The sequence below is a fragment of the Hemicordylus capensis genome, chromosome 2, assembly GCF_027244095.1.
Source record: "Hemicordylus capensis ecotype Gifberg chromosome 2, rHemCap1.1.pri, whole genome shotgun sequence".
NCBI lineage: Eukaryota > Metazoa > Chordata > Lepidosauria > Squamata > Cordylidae > Hemicordylus > Hemicordylus capensis.
This window is the reverse complement of record NC_069658.1, coordinates 230470027-230489747: the sequence shown is the minus strand read 5'-3', so window position 1 is coordinate 230489747 and position 19721 is coordinate 230470027. Positions and strand designations below refer to the sequence as shown.

Here is a 19721-nt window from a genome sequence, read left to right as displayed (position 1 = left end):
AGAGGCTGGAGATAAGCTTCTCCCCTCATAAATGGAGGTGAATAAAAAAGAAGCCCTGGATTTCAGGTAGACTCAAGGGAGGGAGGTAAAGGTAAAGTGTGCTGTCAAGTTGATTTCAACTCCTGCCACCCACAGAGTCTTGTGGTTTTCTTTGGTAGAATACCAGAGGGGTTCACCATTGCCTCCTCCCGCACAGTCTGAGATGATGCCTTTCAGCATCTTCCTATATCGCTGCTGCCCGATATAGTACCAGCGGGGATTCAAACCGGCAACCTTCTGCTTGTTAGTCAAACATTTCCCCACTGCACCACTTAAGGTGTCCAAGGGAGGGAGACCAAGTTGAAAGATACCCCTACTCCTCACCCAGCAAAGGAGTGCCTCTGTCGCCCTCCTACGTGATGCTCCCGAACAGTACACTCTCTCTGGTGCCCGAGGGAGCCGCCTTTGTCTCAGAGAAATCAGTGTTCCCTTTTTATGTCCTCTGCACCTGAAAGACCAGAGAGGGAATGAGGGAAAGGATTAGGAAGTGGTTTACATCAGCTTCTTCATGCACTAAGATCTTCCTTGGCTACTCTTTGTCTCCACTCCCTGCCTAAGGTCCTTGGGATAGGGCCTTCTTGGCAGCGGCTCTGAGAAGGGAGAACTCCAGTTCCAGGGATGTCTCCTCGGCTCCATCTCCATTGGCTTTCAGAGAGTTTTATTCAAGAGGGCTTTGGAAGTAACAAAGTTTGAGATTCTGGCTGATGGTAGTGGTAGGTTTTCTGGTTCAATTAGCTGTGGCTACTGCATTTTATTTGTCTTTCTACTATTTTTATAACTGATTTAATATATTTTTGTCAGCTACTCTCCAGATCATTAATTCAGTAATTAAAAAACCTTTGGTTTAAAATGAGAGTTAAGCTGCCTTACATTTTCATTCATGCTCTAAAAAGAATGGAAATTGCAAGTTAAGGTGCCCAGCTTAATATGTTGTAAAGACTTTGTACAGTCTGATTTATGATTATGGCTTTAGAAATGAGGCTCTATGCACACACACTTTGCCTTGGTCTTTCAGTTGGACATTGGGCTGGGGAGGGATGCATACAGGCAGAAATCCATCAGGGGCATCTCTAGGAAGCTATTAGGGAAACTGTACCTGTTAAATGCCTGATGCATACAGGCAGGCATTTAACAGGTGCAGTTTCCCTAATCACTTCCTAGAGATGCCCCTGATGGATTTCTGCCTCATGCATCTCTGATCAAGGCAAAAAGTGGGTGCATGGAGCCATCTGAGCCCTGAGGGCAGAGGACGTTGCAGCCGGCAGGGAACACTGGCTTGCCGAGGCCGGAGGCCTGGGCAAGCAGTGGGTGGGAGCAGCGGGCAGTTGGATCAGGCGGGGGCAGCGAGTCAGCTGCCATGTTAATTGTGGGCAGCACTGTGGGCACTGTGTGGGCGCTAGCTACTGCACAGACTCTGTTAGCACTAAACATACATTTTCTTCCTCTCAAAACCCAACTTTAAGGATCAATTGTAAAACAACAATAAATTGGATCCCAGGGGGATATGCAAAAGGCACATTTCTGGCATGCAGTCAAAAGGCTGAAATCATGCAAATAGCCTACAAAATCAGTTAACTAGCACTTCCTCAGTCTAAAAATGTCACCAAGCCCTTTAAACTCTTTCAAAAGAGAAAAAATGTTTCAACTGTTCTATCTAAGCCATTTTCCAATGGATCTTCACCAATTTTGCAGTTGTCTCTTGTCACCTATTGCATGTGTGCTGATGGTCAGACAGATTAGACAAATGGTTTTGATTTTATGAGCAATACAATGTTCAGAGCTTATAATGGTGGAATGTTGAAAACAATCTATTGTTTGCTGCTATTGCACCAGTATAACCAAAAGAAAACCAAAAGAAAGGCGCTTGGGACAATCTTCCATGAATGACCCCTCCCCGACCCCCAAAACACAGGGCTATGAGGCAGAATTTCTGGGCCAGTTGCTTTCTCGTTTTCACACTTTAGGAGCTACCAAAATGGAAGAGGCACTCTCACCTGCTGCTCTTCTTGCTTCTTGGGCTCTGCCTGACTCAGGAGGAAACCTTCTGCCAGGGCCACTGCCTGGGAACTGGTCTCTGCTCCACATTCTCTCACCCAGCTCTCCATCTCTGGGGGTAGGATGGCCAGGAACTGCTCCAGGATCACCAGATCCAGCATCTGAGCTTTCGTGTGTGTTTCAGGCTTCAGCCACTGATGGCAAAGGCTGTGGATCTGGCTGCAAACTCCTCGGGGGCCCTCGGTCTCCTGGTAGCAGAATTGCCTGAAGTGCTGGCGCTGGGCAGCTGAGCAAGTGGTATCCTCCTCACTCAGCATTATCCACACAGTTCTTTCCCAGAATTCCCCAGTGCTTCCAGCCTTATTGACCTATGTTGTAATTAAAGTTTTTCAGGTGCTTATCTCTAGGAATTTTGTGACAGAGAACACAAATGTTCTCCTGACTTATTAGGTATTCCAATTAAAATAATTTCTTTTCAGGTAAAGCTCTGAATTTGTTTTGGAATAACATTTAAAGCATATTAAGGGACTTCCTTGATTTCCTTCCCCCCTAAAACATTTCAGTTCAGCTACCTGGCAATTTGAACAACATTGACATACACTGTGGGTGTGGAAAATTAATACAGTGGGCTTTTTTGCTCTTGCTCATTATATAGGCCAAATAACACACCAAATGAGATCAAAGTCTATTCAGTGTATCAGGAAATTTTCCATAATAAAATTTTCTAAGAAAAATGTTAAAATAGATTTGATGGAAAAGAGACAAACATTTACATGTGTAAACTCCCCCTCCCCCCAGAATTATTTGCACAAACTTCTCTAGAAAGCTCACCTCTCTGGGAGGCAGATGCTTCAAAAGGTTTGCTGTGGCTAGCCAAGCCTCAGGAGAAACCTCTTTTGATGCTCCAGATTTTAGCAGCTTACAGGCTGATCTCTAGGCCGGGACATAGTTGTAATTATGATGTAGTTGGGAAAATGTGAGGAACTGGATCTTCCTCTTCCACTCTCCACCCCACAATCAAGCGCTGCCTTCCGGGGCTTCTCTCGCCTCCTCAAGCACTTCCACAGCCCTCTCCTCATTTCCCTCCCTTGCGCTTTCCTCCCAGTCCCCATTCCTGTCCCCTGGGGCCCCCCAAATCCCCCCAAGAATGTCCCAGCTCAGGGGCTGCGGATGGCTATGCCACCACCCACCCTGTTCCAGAGTGCTTTCCAGAGACTAGACCCTACAATGGAGTCAGGATGTATCTCGGAAGTGTGCTTCCACACTTCCTGCGTCATGACACCGCAGTCCTTATTTATTTATTTAATTTAATTTTACATTTATATCCCTTCTCTTCCTCCAAGGAGCCCAGAGCGGTGTACTACATACTTCAGTTTCTCCTCACAACAACCCTGTGAAGTAGGTTAGGCGGAGAGAGAAGTGAGTGGCCCAGAGTCACTCAGCAAGTCTCATGGCTGAATGGGGATTTGAACTCGGGTCTCCCCGGACCTAGTCCACCACTCTAACCACTATGCAGACAGCAGGGTGCCGTTCACATTTCCAATGCCTTCTTTCGAATTTAATTGCTGCGATATAGAGCTAGGATGTCGTATATCCGGTGTGAAAAAGTTGCTGGGGTTTTTTTGGGGGGGGGGGTTAGTTGCTGCAAGACTGCCCCCCCTGCCGTTTACGTTTCAAATGTGACTTGCCTGGACAGGCATTTGACTGCTGATGAGCAGCTAGTCTGGAAAGTGCCCCGGTGACCTTGCTGAGGGGCAGCTGCAACCAGCCCTCAGCCACCTCCAGGTGCTGCCTCCACCAGGTTCAGGGGCTGTCGTGGGCACAGGCCTGGCCGGTCGAGGGGTGAGCAGGAGCAGCCTGCCCAAGTTGTTTTCCCGCCTGGCCATAGCAGGCAGTGTGCCTTCTGCTTAGCCAGATCGTGCGTCCCTGCGCAGCCCACAACCCTGCTGCCTGCACCCACAAAGTGGCAGCATTCCTCTCCATTCTGGGGCTGATCACCACCGTTGCTTTGTGTCTCCCCATCCCCTCCCCTTGCTGGGGCTGGTTCCTTTCAGCCCCAGCCCCCAACAAGTGCTGTGGATGGTTGATCCACTGATGCCAGGCTACTGAAGCCGACATGTGGTGGTGGTGGTTGCTGCTGTTGTAATCCTGTTGGCTTTGTTCTGTGGGCTAAAATCCCTTTTTCTGTGAGGTCTGATGCTTCCAAATGCTTTACTATTTCCAAACACTAGGAGGCTGTTTTTCATGGCTGGGTGGCCGGGGCAGCGGGCATAGCAGCAGAAGCTTGCCTTCCGCTGTTGCCGCGGGTATCAAGACGTGTCTGTCCAAGCCCCCAGAAATCCCACAATGCACCACATGGATGTGCAGTGTATTGTAGGGACACACACCCACACAGCCAGGAGCCTGCTCCTGTGCCAGTGACGGCTGGGAGCAGTTAGCCCGAGTTAAGGGTGCACTCATGCCCTTAACCTTGCCTAACTGGAAGGCTCCGTAGGCATGTTTGCCAAGATGCTGGGAGCCACGCAGCTCCTGCCGGTACTCACGGGCAGCCAAGTCCAGGCTTAGCTGCATGTGAGAACAGCCTCTAGGTCTTTTGACTTTACATGGGAAAAGGGGCGGAGCCACCATTGGGCGAACGGGTTCAATGAGCTTGGGCCACCACCCCACAGGGGCCGCACCTCATGGCCCCACCACACACCCCGCGTCTGATGCCGGGCACGGGCCGCCACCGGCGGGCACAGGCCGCTCGCAGTCTGACTCTGCCATTGCATGAGAACAAGATAGAAACCATCCCACCATAGAAAGCCCATTCATTTTGGGGTAGTATTCTACCCTGTGTCTTTTTTTTTTTTTTTAATTAAAAACATAAATATCGTAACTGGAGGGCCCATAGTTGTGGATATATTGTGTGCCAGAGTGCAGGTGGATGAGGGTTAAGAATTTATCACGGGTGCTTCTTGATCATGGGAAAGATCATAAATCGTCACCAGCCCTTTAAACCCATTCAGAAGAGAAAAAATGTTTAAACTGCTCTAAGCCATTTTCCAGCGGAAAATAAACCTGGTCCATCTTTATAAATCCCAAGACAATATAGCTCTGGTTTTATACTTCCTTGAGAGCAAAAATACAAAGCAGACAAAGTTAATAATTAGATACTGTCGCAACTATGTTTTGCCTTCTTACTGGAATAGCTACAGAATGGAATATATATGCACCAAATGTCCCTTAGAAACACACATAGGTAGGTTTTCCTTACAAAGATTATAGTGGGAACCTCAAATGCAGTTATGATGTGCCATTAAAGGCAAGAGAATATTAAAAGTCGGGAGGAATTTATGCTAATGATGCCATATTGATATTTTTCAGCACAAATGCTCAGTTTAGAGATTAGGCGAAAAGTGTCCAGAAGTCATTCACTGGTCTTGTGGCAGTAAGCATGACTTGTCCCCTTAGCTAAGCAAGGTCTGCCCTGGTTGCATATGAATGGGAGACTTGATGTATGAGCACTGGAAGATATTCCCCTCAGGGGATGGAGCTGCTCTGGGAAGAGCAGAAGGTTCCAAGTTCCCTCCCTGGCATCTCCAGGATATGGCTGAGAGGGATTCCTGCCTGCAACTTTGGAGAAGCTGCTGCCAGTCTGTGAAGACAATACTGATCTAGATGGACCTATGGTCTGACTCAGTAAGTGGCAGCTTCCTATGTTCCTAAGATAGAAATTTAATTGCTGATTTGGGATCATCCATAGTTGTTGTTGTTGTTGTTATTATTATTATTATTATTATTATTATTACATTTATATCCCGCTCTTCCTCCAAGGAGCCCAGAGCGGTGTACTACATACTTGAGTTTCTCTTTCACAACAACCCTGTGAAGTAGGTTAGGCTGAGAGAGAAGTGACTGGCCCAGAGTCACCCAGCTAGTTTCATGGCTGAATGGGGATTTGAACTCAGCTCTCCCCGTTCCTAGTCCAGCACTCTAACCACTACACCACGCTGGCTCTCGGTTAGTTAACTTCTAATTAGCAGATGGGAATCAGACCTGTGCCTGACAAGGAAGTCTGAATATAAGAGTGGAGAGGCAAGGTTGCCTATCCCTGATCAAATAATGCATCCTGCTGTTTGGGGTGTCTAGTTTGATTATTAAGGGGCCATTCCAGGCTGTTCCATTTTGTTCCATTCTAGCTTTTGCACCATCCCAAAACCTTTTAATTGGTTGCCAGATAAAGGACTTATTCAGCAGCTGGAAACTAATTGTAGAAAGCTTTTGGGATTTTTTTATGGGCTACTGGGTAGATTTTTTTCTGCTCAGAGATCCTGCAAAAGCCTCATGCTGCTGCGTTCAGTTCACATTTAAGGGGAGAGCAGAAATAATAGCAATCAGAGAATAAAGGATTGGTAGATGGTTGAAGGACAGGAATCAGAGGCTAGAATTAAATGGACAGATTTCACAATCGAAGGAAGGAAGAAGTGGGGTCCCCCAGGAATCTGTACTGGGAATTTGGGACCAGTGCTCTTTAATTTGTTCATAAATGATCTAGAAGTTGGGATAACTAGCAAAGTAGCAAAATTTGCAGATGACACTAAACTTTTTAGGGTAGTGAAATCCACAACAGATTATGAGGAGCTCCAACAGGATCTCTCCAAACTGGGGAAGTGGGCAACAAAATCGCAAATGTAGTTCCATATAAGCAAGTGTAAAGTGATGCATATTAGGGGGGACCCCAACTTCTCATATATACTGATGGGGTCTAAGCTGTTAATGAATGACCAGGAAAGAGATCTTGGGATCATGGTGCACATTTCGTTGAAAGTGTGCATGCATGGCTGCTGTGAAAAAGGCCAATTCCATGCTAGGGATCATTAGGAAGGGGGTTGAACATAAAAATGCTAATATTATAATGCCTTATATACAAATCTACAATGTAGCCACATTTGGAGTACTGCGTGCAGTTCTGACATTATATCTTAAGAAGGACATTGTAGATGTCAAAACTGGAAAAGGTGTAGAAGAGAGCAACCAAGATGATCAGGGACCTGGAGCACCTTCCTTATGAGGCAAGGCTACAGTATCTGGGGCTGTTTAGTTTGGAAAACAGGCGATTACGGGGAGACACGATAGAGGTGTATAAAGTTATGCACCGAGTAGAGAGAATGAAAATTTTCTCCCTCTCTCACAACATTAGAACCAGGGGTCATCCCATGAAACCGATTACCAGGAAATGTAGGACTGACAAAAGGAAATACTTTTTCACATAGTGTGTAATTAATTTATGGAATTCTCTGCCACAGAATGTGGTGATGGCCACTAGCTTGGATGGCTTTAAAGCGGGCTTAGACAAATTCAGGATGGCAGGACTATCATCTGCTACTACTAGCCTAGTGGCTATAGGCCACCGCTCCAGCCTCAGAGGCAAGATGCCTCTGAGTCCCAGTTGCAGGGGAGTAACAGCAGGAGGGAGGGCATGCCCTCATCTCCTGCCTGTGGCTTCCAGCAGCATCTGGTGGGCCACTGTGCGAAACAGGATGCTGGACTAGATGGGCCTTCTTGTGTCTGATCCAGCAGGGCTGTTCTTATGTTCTTGTAGAGCATCTGCTTTGCTAGAGGGGCCAAAGGCTTGACTCGTTACAAGGCAGCCAAGCTTTCTATGCTCCTCCTACTGGATCCCCAGTAGCCTTGAAGCTTGGCTGCGCAGCGCGCTCTCTCTCTCTTTTGCAGGGAGGAGGCAGGTGGAGAGTTAAAGGGAGAGAGAGAAGATTCCTAGAGAGGCTTGGGAGGGGGCAGGGCTGGGCACTGGAAGAGTCCCCTCTACTCTCTCCCCGCTCTCTCCAAAGGAGCCTTGCTTTCCTCCCTTGCAGCATCAGCCCTGTCCAAGGACCCGGTGAGCATAAAGCGCATGTGGGGCGCCCAAGGGAAGGCAATGCAAATGAAAAGCAAAGCCGGGGCAGAGATTTTAAAGGGAAGCGGGGACAGCCTCCCGAGGGGGGTGGTTCCCTGTTTCCCTCTAACCCGCAGAAACTCCCTTTGGGGGCTTCGTTTTCTTCCCGTCCGATTCAGCTTCTTCTAAGCTGGAAGAAGTGCAGGATTGACGCAGGGGGTTCACAGCCAGCCGGGATAGGCAGCCTTGGCTCTCCAGCTGCTGTTGAACTACAGCTCGGACTGTATTGGCCCCCAAGGATTGTGGGAGTTGTAGTTTAACAATAGCAAGGCGGCCTACCCTTACACACACGTAACAACAACAACAACAACAACGCGGGCCCAGAGAGGCACGGTGGGCCTTTGTCTCTTCTTGGGTGGATTCAGTCTTGGAGATAAAGCGAGGACCCTTTGCAAGAGCGAGGGGCGCGCAGTGCGGACATCCCCTCGGTGCTCAGCCCTCGTCCCTTGCTGGGAAGGTGGGCCTGGATTTAGGGAGGGCAAAGGAAGTATGAGGTGCAGCAGGCAGGAATGCGGAGGGGACATTGCAATGCTCAGGTCTTGGGAAGCCCACTGTGGAGCCGGAGGGAGGCCGCAGCATCAACATCAACACAGGCTAAGGAATGAATCCAGAGGTGCTCTTACCCCTGGACCTGGGGGCCCCCAAGTGCTCTTTAGTCCTGGGTGGTGTGTGTGCCGTGCCGTTGGGGGTGTGTGTTATTTTGACCTGTGCCAGGTGCTTTAGAGGCAGAAGGGGGAGTGGGGAAATAAATATGTAGGATGGGAATATGTTGTGTGTTGAAATGTTTTGCATATTTGCATAAATATATCTGTTTTATATTCTCCCATTCTTGTGAGTTCAGTTCATGTTAAATATACTGTGTTGTGGGGGGGATGATGCATAACTGGCAGTGGTGGGGGCTCCAAAGGCTTTTATTTAGGTCCAGACTCCAAAATAACCTAGGTGCACCTCTGGGCATGAAGCTGGACTGTAAGGCTTTTGCCACTGGTGTGTGCTTGAGAGAGTGTGTAACAGGAGCTCTGGGTTCACTTTTGTTGCTCTTTTGCTACAGTATTTGCAAAGCCCTGGCAGGGATCTTGCAGAGGGGGGGACTCCCCCCCCCATCGTCAATAAGCCTCCCTTCTCTTCCCTCCCTCCCGCCCCATTTAAGGGCTCCATTTTATTATTTATGTCTTCCCTCCCATCTCTCTCCTCCCCTGCCTCTCCAACCTCTCCTGGCTTATTTGAGACGCATGATTTCCTTGCTTGTTGTTTTTTATCAGGTGTGCATGTTTTAAATGGTGAAGCTCTTTAAGAAGCACGGCGTCCATACTGCAAGAGAACTTGCTCTATACCAGGGAAGGGATGCACAAGTTTGTTTGTCCCTCGGGCTGCTGGTGGACTACAACTCACATCAACCCCAGCCACAGAGGCCAGTAGTCGGGGATGGTGGTAGTTGTAATCAAATAACAGCCGGAGGATCAAAGTTGTGCAGCCCTGTGCTGTACAATATGGGGCACAGCTTCTGATGGGAGTGATTGGATGGGGGGGGGGGAAGAGCACATCATGCCTGACCTCCCCTATGAGGCTGCATGAAGGGGGAAAGGTATGGAAAGAAAATGTGTAGATGTCTCTCTCTTTTTTTTCTGCCTTGCCAAACTCTGATTGTTATTTATTTATTATGTTTATATCCCACTCTTCCTCCAAGGAGCCCAGAGCAGTGTACATGCTTATGTTTACCCTCGCAACAGCTCTGCCAGGTAGGTTAGGCTGAGAGATAAGTGACTGGCCCCGGGTCACCCTTTGAGTTTCATGGCTGAATGGGGATTTGAACTCTGATCTCCCTGGTCCTAGTCCAACACTCTACCCAGTACACCATGGTGGCTCACCAAGCAACAATCTAGTCTTTAATGCTTGCAGTGAAATGAGGAAGGAGAGAGAGAGAGTGAGTGTGTCTTTTATGTGTGCAGGATGTGTGGGGAGAGAATTTGGAAGCTGGACCAAATATATCTGCCACCAGCAAATAAATGGACTACTTCAGGGAACTTGACTGGACTGCCAAGTTAGTCCTGGGGAAACTGGTGAGGGCAGAGCGGGGTGGGTGGGGAATGGGGTGGAGAAGCCTCCGTTGCTAATCGGAATTGCCTAGCTTGTGCTTTTAAATTTCTTTCTTCCTGCAAGAGTGTAATACTAGGAACATAGAAGGCTGCCTTCTACCGAGTCAGACCACTGGTCTATCTAGCGCAGTATTGTCTACACAGACTGGCAGCGGCTTCTCCAAGGTTGCAGGCAGGAATTTGGGATGTGCACGAACCGGTTTGGTGGTCTATTCACAGATTGCCAAACCGTTTGAGCCGGTGAGCGGGTTGCTTTAAGGCGCGGGAAGGGTGTCCTTACCTCCCCTGCCACATTTCCCCCGTCGGCACTGCTGTCAGAATCACTGGTGCAGGGTGGCTGTATGGCCTCTTGCCGCCCCAGTCAGCATAATACCGGAAGTGGCCGGCACATGTGCACCCATCATGTATGCGCACACGTGCTGGCCACTTCCAGTATTACACTGACCGAGGTGGAAAGAGGGTATACAGCCGCCCTGCACCAGTGATTTTGACAGCAACGCTAGCGGGGGAAATGAGGCAGCAGAGGTAAGGACACCCTCCCTGTGCCTTAAAGCAACCCCTCCCCCTCCAGTTTCCGTGCACATCCCTAGCATGAATCTCTCTCAGCCCTGTCTTGGAGAAGCCAGGGAGGGAACGGAATCTTCTGCTCTTCCCAGAGTGGCCCCATCCCCTGAGGGGAATATCTTGCAGTGCCCACACATCAAGTCTCCCGTTCATATGTAACCAGGGCAGACCCTGCTTCGCTAAGGGGACAAGTCATGCTTGCTACCACAAGACCAGCTCTCCTTACGATGCAGGTCAGTGGCAGTCTGCCAGTATGGGCAGATGCAGGACTAAAGAAGCCTTAGATGGGACTCATTCTTGCTCCTTGGGTCCCAAAACTGTCTGCCTCGCTGTGCCTGGCTGCAGTGTTAACCCTTTGCTGCCACTCCTGCTGCCCAAGTGATGTATTGGCTTTACAGGACTTAACAGCATGTCTGACTGAGCCATTTTTGCTTTAGGATAGAAACTTAGTGGAGAGCAAAGCAACCTTTTCATATTCCTGGAAGCTGCCCTGGGAATACAGAGCAAAGATGGAAGAGCTGGACTCGGCTAACCCTGCAGGAGGAAGAGGCCCCTTTGCCATCCGGGCTGGCAGCAGTGGGTTATTCTGGGGGGAAAACATGCAGAAGAGATTGGGAGAGGACACTACCAGTTCAGATGCACAGGGCCAGCGTTTCCGGCAGTTCTGCTACCAGGAGGCCGAGGGGCCCCGACAGATTTGCAGCCAACTCCACAGCCTTTGCCACCAGTGGCTGAAGCCAGAGAGACATACAAAAGCTCAGATCCTGGACCTGGTGATCCTGGAGCAGTTCCTGGCCATCCTGCCCCCAGAGATGGAGAGCTGGGTGAGAGAATGCAGAGCAGAGACCAGTTCCCAGGCAGTGGCCCTGGCAGAAGGTTTCCTCCTGAGCCAGGCAGAGGACAAGAGGCAGGAGGAGCAGCAGGTGAGAACGTCTGCTTCATCCTGGTAACTCCGAGGGGCTGAAAATATGAACAAGGGTGTCCTAGAAATGTGAATGAGTAGTAATGTTTTTGGTGGAAACGTTCGAGGAAGGGTTGTCCCAAGCTCATTTTTTTCAACTGCACCATACATTAATTATGGCTTTAAAATATTTGTGTTTTGATTAAAAATCCAGCGAGTAGCTAACCAAACGTATTAAAACAGCTATAAGACTTGTAGAAATCAGTTGAGGCAAATAAAAACCCAGCAGCCACAGCTGATTGTTGAGCCACAAGATCTACCACCACCCATCCGCCAGACATTCAAATTTTGTTACCTCCAAAACCCCCTGAAACATAAGAACAGCCCTGTTGGATCAGGCTCAAGGGCATCTAGTCCAGCATCCTGTTTGATACATTCGCCCAGCAGATGCCTCCAAGAAGCTCACAGGCAAGAGGTGCGGGCATGCCCTCTCTCCTGCTATTGCTCCCCTGAAACTGGTATTCAGAGGCATCTTGCCTCTTAGGTGGCCTATAGCCCCCAGATTAGGAGCCATTGATAGACTTGTCCTCCACAAAGCTGCCTTTGCTGCATCTCTGTCAGATGTCATGTACAAGGCAGAGGAGATTTCCTGGGACTGGAATTCCACCATCTCGGAGCCACTGCTGAGAAGGCTCTGTCTAGGGTAGCTAGAACACGGAGCAGTGTCCCCAAGTACAATTCCAGTGTATGTGAGGTTGATATGGGAGAAAGCAGTCCTAGATGTGAACCACTTCCTTTTTTCCTCTCCACATTCCTACACTGGTCTTTCAGAGGCTGTCAAGAGTGGACACCGATTTCTCCAAGGCAGAGAAGGTTCCATTGGATCTCAGGCAGGAGTCCCTCTTCAGGTGGATTGTAGAAGAAGGTGACAGAGGGGCCATCTTGCTGGGTAAGGAGTAATGGGTTGTATTTAATCTTTGTGTCCTTCATTTGAGTGTACCTTGACATCCATGGTCTGCTTTTTCAATTGCCTTCAGACATGGGGTCTTCCTCTAATTTAAAAAGGTGTTTTAGTTTCAAAATTTGGTTCCCTCTAATCTTCTTTGTTGCCAGTAAATATAGATATAGAAACAGATGGCTTTTAAAGCTGCAAACAGACCTCCATATATATATATGTATATATATATATATATATATATACACACACACACACACACACACACACATATACACACACACACACAGACAGAGATATATATTTGTTTTGTTCTCTAGCTTGAATTTTCCCATCAATGATGCTTCCAATGTAACACATCTAATTGTAAATAAGAAAGAGTAAAATTAGACTCGGAGTCATCTGGGTAAATGGGGAACAGCCCTTGTCTAAGCAAACCCACCTATTTTCAAGTGGAAACAGAAGCTGTACAGTGAGGACGCTACCCCCATTTCCAAAGGATGTGACCAATAATGGAAAAATCAGTTCCCTAAATCTTCTAAGAGGGACCACTAGGGAGATACACAGCAAGGTCTTTACAGGGTAACTTCATGAGTGAGGAGGTTCCAGGGGAAGAAAGCCCCTGGAGGTATACAGGTGCCAGGCCATTTAAGGCTTTCAGGGTTACCCATTCCAAGTGCTGGTTTGAACCCTGAAGCTCTAAACAATCTGGACCTGGGGTACCTGCCTCCATATGACCCTGCCTGGTCCTCTTCTTTGAAGGGTCTCTTCGAGTTCCCCCACCTTCTGAACAGGGCTTTATTAGTTGTGGGGCCTTTTCTCATCTATAGAATTCCCTAGGTCTACCAGTCCCACCAAGCATCCACCCTGATTACCTTTCTGTAGCAGCCATAAAGGTATTTTAACTCTCCCTGGCTATTCATAGTGTTTGCGTTGTAGTTATTCTACTGTTTGTTTGTGTTGTGGCTGACTGAATCTGTGTTTGAGATTTTACTATATTTTTGGTTTCTTTTCTTCTTTTAAAAAATGTGGTTCTAATGTGATGTTAAAATGTAGTGTTAGCTATCTCAGGGGTGTATGACCGAAAGGCAGGGACAGAAAATGTCGTTAATATAAACAAAGTTAACACCACTCCTGTTGAATGGTGCAAGCAGCAAGCAAGTTCTGTTTGTTCTCCCTTGCCTCCTTCCCTTCCCAGGTGGCAAAATCACACTGGCTCTTCAGTCCAGGACTTCTCCTCTTTGTGGTGGGGCCGAAAGAGTCTCTCTGCAACTGGACCAGGTAGGAAAGGGATCCTGCAGGAGAAGAGTGGGGTACAGCCTGGGGGCCTTTGTCCCCTGCATGTCTCCCTGGATCTGGAAGCATCTGCCTCTCTTACTTGACTTGGCTTAGCTACCCCCTCGGAAGGCTTTGAAGGCCACTGGGGCAGCTTTGGGTCCTGCAGGAGAACTCACAGATACCTTGCTTTTACTGTCCTCTGGATTGCAACATTAGCCCTAAAGGGAGAATGTTTGTTTCCTCTTTCAGGGTCTGCTCAACTTTGAGGAGGTGGCTGTGAATATCTCCGACGAGGAGTGGGCCCTGCTGGATCCAGACCAAAGGGCTCTGCACGGAGAAGTCATGGAGGAAATCTGCGAGCATCTGGCCTCTCTGGGTAAGGCTTCAGCTTCCCCTTGTTGATACTGCTGGTCTGCATCGGTGGCCTGGGGGGCTGCTGTTGAGGACATCAGCGGCTCTTCCAGGTTTCCTGGATGCACAAGGTCACATAGGGACCACTCAAAGGAGGACAGCAGTTCCGAAAGAGAATAGCTGTTCTGTGACCTTGTGGAACTGAGAGCTCTGTCCCTTGCTTTGCTGCCTCTAGGTGTGCTGTTGGCCATGGGATGGGGAGGATCTGGTCCTTGAACACTCTCTGCACTTTCTGTCTCCCCACTTCATTCTTTGCGCTTAGTCCAAATGACAATGAAGGCCCTGGTCCATTTATATCTGGAGGAAGGGGGTTTCTCAGTTCTAAAAACTGCAGACCTGTTTGCTGGGGTAATTACTAATACTTCCACAAATCCCTTCTCCTTTACCGAAGCTGATGCAACACTCCTCTGGTCATATCTTGTACTAGATGACTTTCCTTCATACAAAGAAATGCCAATATGCCCTGGGATAACACAGGCCTTTCCTTGAAGGGTTGGCTTCCTGTTCTAATAGGAATCACTGCTATCACAGAAGCCTTTTGGCCATTCCTCTCCAATCCTATTAGTCTTAAAACTTCCCTCTTTCTGTTACATTTCTTCGCTCACTGCATTTCTTGGCTTCAACAGCGCTTTTTCTAGCATTCCCACATCTGCCATTGCTTTGGGTTACCCAGATTCATTGTAATCTAAGGTTGCCATGTCGAGGTGGCAACTTAAATCTTATTTATTCTTATTTATTTTTTATTATCTTCTGTATTTCATTTATTATTTCTCTTATTTTATTATCTTATTTATTTATTATTTCTCTGTGTAAATCGCCCTGAACCATTTTTGGAAGGGCGGTATAGAAATCGAATGAATGAATGAATAAATGGACTTAATTTGCCCCAGAGCCCAAGTTAGCTGTGCTAGACTAGCCATGAACGCATGCATGGATTTTAAGCCTACTTTCCAGTAAGCTTATGATATCATCTGGCATTCCATGAGGCTCTTCACACGAGCAGCGTGGAGAAATGTAAGGGGTTTTGCGAGGAGAGCAGGACTGACCCGCTTTCCCTGCAGACAATCGGGCAGCTAGCCCTGGGCGGCCGAATTGGCTGCCCACACAATTACTGGCTCTGTCATGGAGCTGGTTGGGGCGGCAAGGATCAGGGGCCTCCTGGCCCCCAGAAGTCCCAGGATGCCCTGTGCAAGTGTGTGGGGCATTCTGGGGAGCCCCCCGATGCCGGGAGGCTTGTTGTAGCCTCCCTGTCGGGGGGTCTCCTCCGTGCCACGGTGACATGACCAAAAAGATGGGTTAGCAGAATGCTCTCTCTGCTAACCCTGTTTAATGGTTGTGTGTGTGTGTGTGTGTGTGTGTGTGCGTGCGCGCGCGCGCATTTAGGGAGGCTTGCTGTCAGGAGCCGCACAGCTCCCATTGCAGCACATGAGCAGCAGGAACCAGGCTAGGCTTCTTTAGCCCAGTTTCTCCTGCTAATGAGCAGAGATGCTCTTAGCCCTGAACTTTGGGGCCGAAGTCCAGGGCCTCCCCAGCCCCTGGGCCCCCCCCCCCCAATCTTCTTTAGTCTGTTCTGGGTAGTGTGATCACCCAGTGGACCATGATTATGCTTAATTTGCAGGGGAGCAGGGGGCCTCCAAAGGCTTAAGTCCAGGCTCCAAAATTACCTAGGTGCACCTCTGCTCATGAGACTAGCCTCCATGTGTGTATTTCCCCTCTTAACTCCGTAATGCCTGGACCAATATGAACCAAATCAAGTACAGTTATAGGGACACCTCAACGGCATAGTTTGTGATGTCATCCACTCCAAGATGGCAGACACATGAACGTTTGAGGCTCAAGTGAGCTAACTTTTGGATTGTCCGACCAATTTGAACCAAACTTGCTACAGGTGTAGACACACAAAGGGAAAACTCAAGGGCATAGTTTGTAATGCCATCCACCCTGATTCAAGATGGCGTACACGTGAACATTTGAGGCACAAGTGGGAACCGATTTTGACCATATCTGGTACATTTGTAGGGACACAGAGCAACACCTCAAACACATAGTTTGTGATGATGTCATCCACCACAATTCAAGATGGCAGATGCATGAACGTTTGAGGCCCAAGTGGGCTAACGTGAACTGCTTAAGCGATTTGGACCAAACTTAGTGCAGTTGTAGGGATAGTGAAAGGAAAGTAGGCAGATTAGTTCTTACTAGAACAACTTGTTTAATCCCATTTTGTTCCCATTGATGCATGTGAGATCTGTAAGGAGAAACAGTCAGGGAATATCTGATAAGAGCCCTGTTAACTGCAAAAAGGGTTGGTTATATTGATGGATCACTTGTGTCCAGACTATGGGAGGGAAGCCTGTCGTGCACCCATAGATCTATTAGGCAACACCACCCAGGTTCCCAGCTGCAGCCAATGAACAGAGTCCTTCTGTACATGGTGTAATCTGCCTCCCCACAAAGACTTTTGTATTCTTTTCCCCCACACACCAGTAAATTGGGTTTATTCTGTGATCTGTAGCTCTCTTTCTCCCTCATCAGAGTCTGTCTTTATTCATTCAGGTGATCGAGGGGAGAGCGAGAAAGAGGGTGAGCTGCCGAGAAGAAAAACTGAACCAGAATATCAGGGGATGGAGACATTTGCTTCTGAATGCTCTGAATTCCATGAAACGATAGTCAAAAAAGACAATTGCGGAGGAAAGTCAAGCATTATTATATGTAAGAGAAAATATGAGTGCTCAGAGTGCGGAAAGAGCTATAGCCACAGCTCACACCTTACTTTGCATCAAAGAATTCACACAGGGGAGAAACCGTATCAATGCTCAGTCTGTGGGAAATGCTTCAGCCGTAGTGTACACCTCACTCGCCATCAAAGAATCCACACAGGGGTGAAACCATATCAATGCCCGTTGTGTGGAAAGAGCTTCACTCAGAGGTCGCATCTTACTCGCCATCAAAGTATCCACACAGGGGAGAAACTATATCAGTGCTCAGAGTGTGGAAAGCGGTTTTCTCAAACATCACCGCTTATTCGCCATCAAAAAATCCACACAGGAGAGAAACCCTATCAGTGCTTGATGTGTGGGAAAAGCTTCAGCCGGATGTCACACCTTACTTTGCATCAAAGGATCCACACAGGGGAGAAACCATATCGGTGCTTGGTGTGTGGAGAAAGCTTCAAGCAGAACTCAGACCTCACTGCCCATCAAAGAATCCACTCAGGAGAGAAACCATACCTGTGCTCGTTGTGTGGAGAGAGCTTCGCTCAGAGGTCACAACTTGCTTGCCATCGAAGAATTCACAGAGGAGAGACAATATGTCAATGCTCAGTGTGTGGAAAGAGCTTCAGTAGCAGCTCGCAGCTTACTTCCCATAGTAGAACCCATTCAGGGGAAGAACCATCAGCAGTGTGTCCACTGCAGAAGGGGAGGGAGGAGGCTGAAGACTCTCCTCCTCTGCTTCTGATTGGCTGGCTAAGTAGTGAAACTCAGCCTGCCCCTCCCCTCAGCCTGACCGACAGGATTCAGAAAATTAGCACTGAGTACTCCAATTGGAATTAATAGGGTATGTAAACTTGTCCTATTAATTTCAATAAGACTACTTATGAGTAACTTAGTGTGGATGTGAGCCAGTAGTAGCATGCCTCCATAAGTGGAACACTTTTAAGTTTGTGCTTTTGTGTAGACACACATGCATCACGAATTTAAATGGTACCGTTATGAGATGGGCTACTCCAGTCTCTGGCTTACCTCCAAATTAAGTTATTTATTTATTATTCAACTTCTGTACTGCTTTTTACAAAACTCATCCCAAGGCAGTTTACAAAAGTTACTACACAATAAAACACTATAATAATCACCACAATAAAAAACTTAAATCAATGGAAAGCAATATGAACCATGAACACACCAGCATAAAAGACAAAGGTAGGGCAATAGGAGAGCAGAGCAATTGACAGCCCCTAAGTGGGGCGGAGGGAGAAGCCTGAACAAATAAAGCTTTTTAGTTGTTTTTCCAAAGCAGCCACAGACAGCGGAGAAGGGACACCCAGCAGGAGAGCATTCTGGAGCCTGGGGCCAACCACCGAGTAGGCCCTGCCCCGTGTGCATGGCAATTGAGTCATCCTCAATGTCAGCACCTGGAGCAGAGCCACCTTTGATTAACTTTGCTTGTCCTACTAACTTCAGTGGGGGTACTCATAAGTAACGTCATTTGGACGTAAGCTAGTGACTGGAGTAGCCTGTTTCATGACTGTGCATATTCATACACAGATGTGTGTGCCTGCACACTCACTAATTCACACTCTTTGTGGGGTACTTCTAGCCAAAGGCCTGCAATAGAAGGGGTACATTGGTTTACAAAAGGTCAGAAAGTTCTAGGGAACTTTCACCAGGGGAAGTTGCTCTAGGGAAAGTTACCAATTTGATTTCTTCATGATTAATTTTGTAATAATTAATGCAGGTCAGGCCTGGTTCTTATAAAAAGTAGCTGAAGTTGTAAAACTATCTGGTCTGAGGTACCCTAGCAGGGGTGTGGCTATAATTGAATTGGGGGGGGGGACACAAATGTCCCTGGGCCACTGAGGGAGGGGGCCCACCGGCTGGGTGACAGCTTGCTCCTGGCTCCCCCCCCCACCTCTCAGAAGAAAGACCAGGGGTGGCAGACTCAAGGAGTCTGGGTACATGTGCTGCCTGGTCCTCTCCCCAGACAGAGAAGGCTTCCTTTTGCCACCCAAATAGGATACTCACCGGAGCAGCCCCCCAGAAACAGAAGGGTGGCGGCGGCGGCCTAGAGGGACACGAAGTGAAAATCCTGAAGCTGCAGCTGGACTCACATCTTCTGCCTGAAGTTTAGAAGTTCAGATGAATTTAGAAAAGTGAAGTCGTGGGACAGCGACACAGCCTGGTGCCTCGGCTTGGCTACTTGTGGAAACTCCGGGCACAAACGCCACTCCTTCCTCACTTGTTACTAGTGGTGGCTGGACGGGAGGCTTGCAGCTACTAGAGGAGGCCCACTCAACTTTGGTTCGCCCAGCCGTTTTTGGACTACAACTCCCATGATCCCCAGCCATAGTGGCCAACAGCCAGGGATTATGGGAGTTGTAGGCCAACGTCTGCAGGAAGGCCAAAGTTGAGCAAGCCTGTAATAGAGGGATCCCATGTGGTGCACAATCATTCCAATGTCTGTCCTTGTCGGTCAAGACCCAAAGAGTGGAGGGCAGGATCTGATGTGGTCAATATCAGATCCCACCCTCCACTCTTTGGGGCTAATGCACTCCATTGGAATAGACAACATTGTAAGAGGGCACTAATGCCTATTTCAAGGTGAAGGAACCGTCACAACTCCTACAGGTTGATGACAGTGACTACAACAAATATATATTGCTTTTTATGTTTGGTCAAATAGCAAGACCTGGTGGAGGCGGCTGGGAGGGCAGTCTCCATTCATAGACATTTTTTTGGACATTCCCAATCCCAGTTCTCAATGATGGCTACACTTCTGGGTGACACCCATAGGAATATAGGAAGCGGCCACCTTCTAAATTAGACCATT

The 19721-nt window shown here is 48.2% G+C and overlaps 1 protein-coding gene across 6 annotated transcripts; it reads left to right on the top strand.

Moving 5' to 3' along the window:
- The first annotated feature begins 7755 nt into the window (after nucleotides 1–7755).
- LOC128342301 (zinc finger protein 397-like) lies at nucleotides 7756–18652 on the top strand. 6 transcript variants are annotated; one of them, XM_053289465.1, is made up of 7 exons: nucleotides 7756–7912; nucleotides 9657–9708; nucleotides 11067–11552; nucleotides 12362–12479; nucleotides 13684–13766; nucleotides 14013–14139; nucleotides 16731–18652. In XM_053289465.1, the coding sequence occupies exons 3-7, from the start codon at nucleotides 11139–11141 to the stop codon at nucleotides 17726–17728; spliced, it is 1740 nt and encodes a 579-aa protein (XP_053145440.1). In that variant the 5' UTR covers nucleotides 7756–7912; nucleotides 9657–9708; nucleotides 11067–11138; the 3' UTR covers nucleotides 17729–18652. The 6 variants fall into 6 exon arrangements, with proteins under 6 accessions (XP_053145440.1, XP_053145444.1, XP_053145442.1 ...); XM_053289467.1 differs by lacking the exon at nucleotides 7756–7912 and adding an exon at nucleotides 7959–8302; XM_053289466.1 differs by lacking the exon at nucleotides 7756–7912 and adding an exon at nucleotides 8297–8426.
- Nucleotides 18653–19721: the final 1069 nt, after the last annotated feature.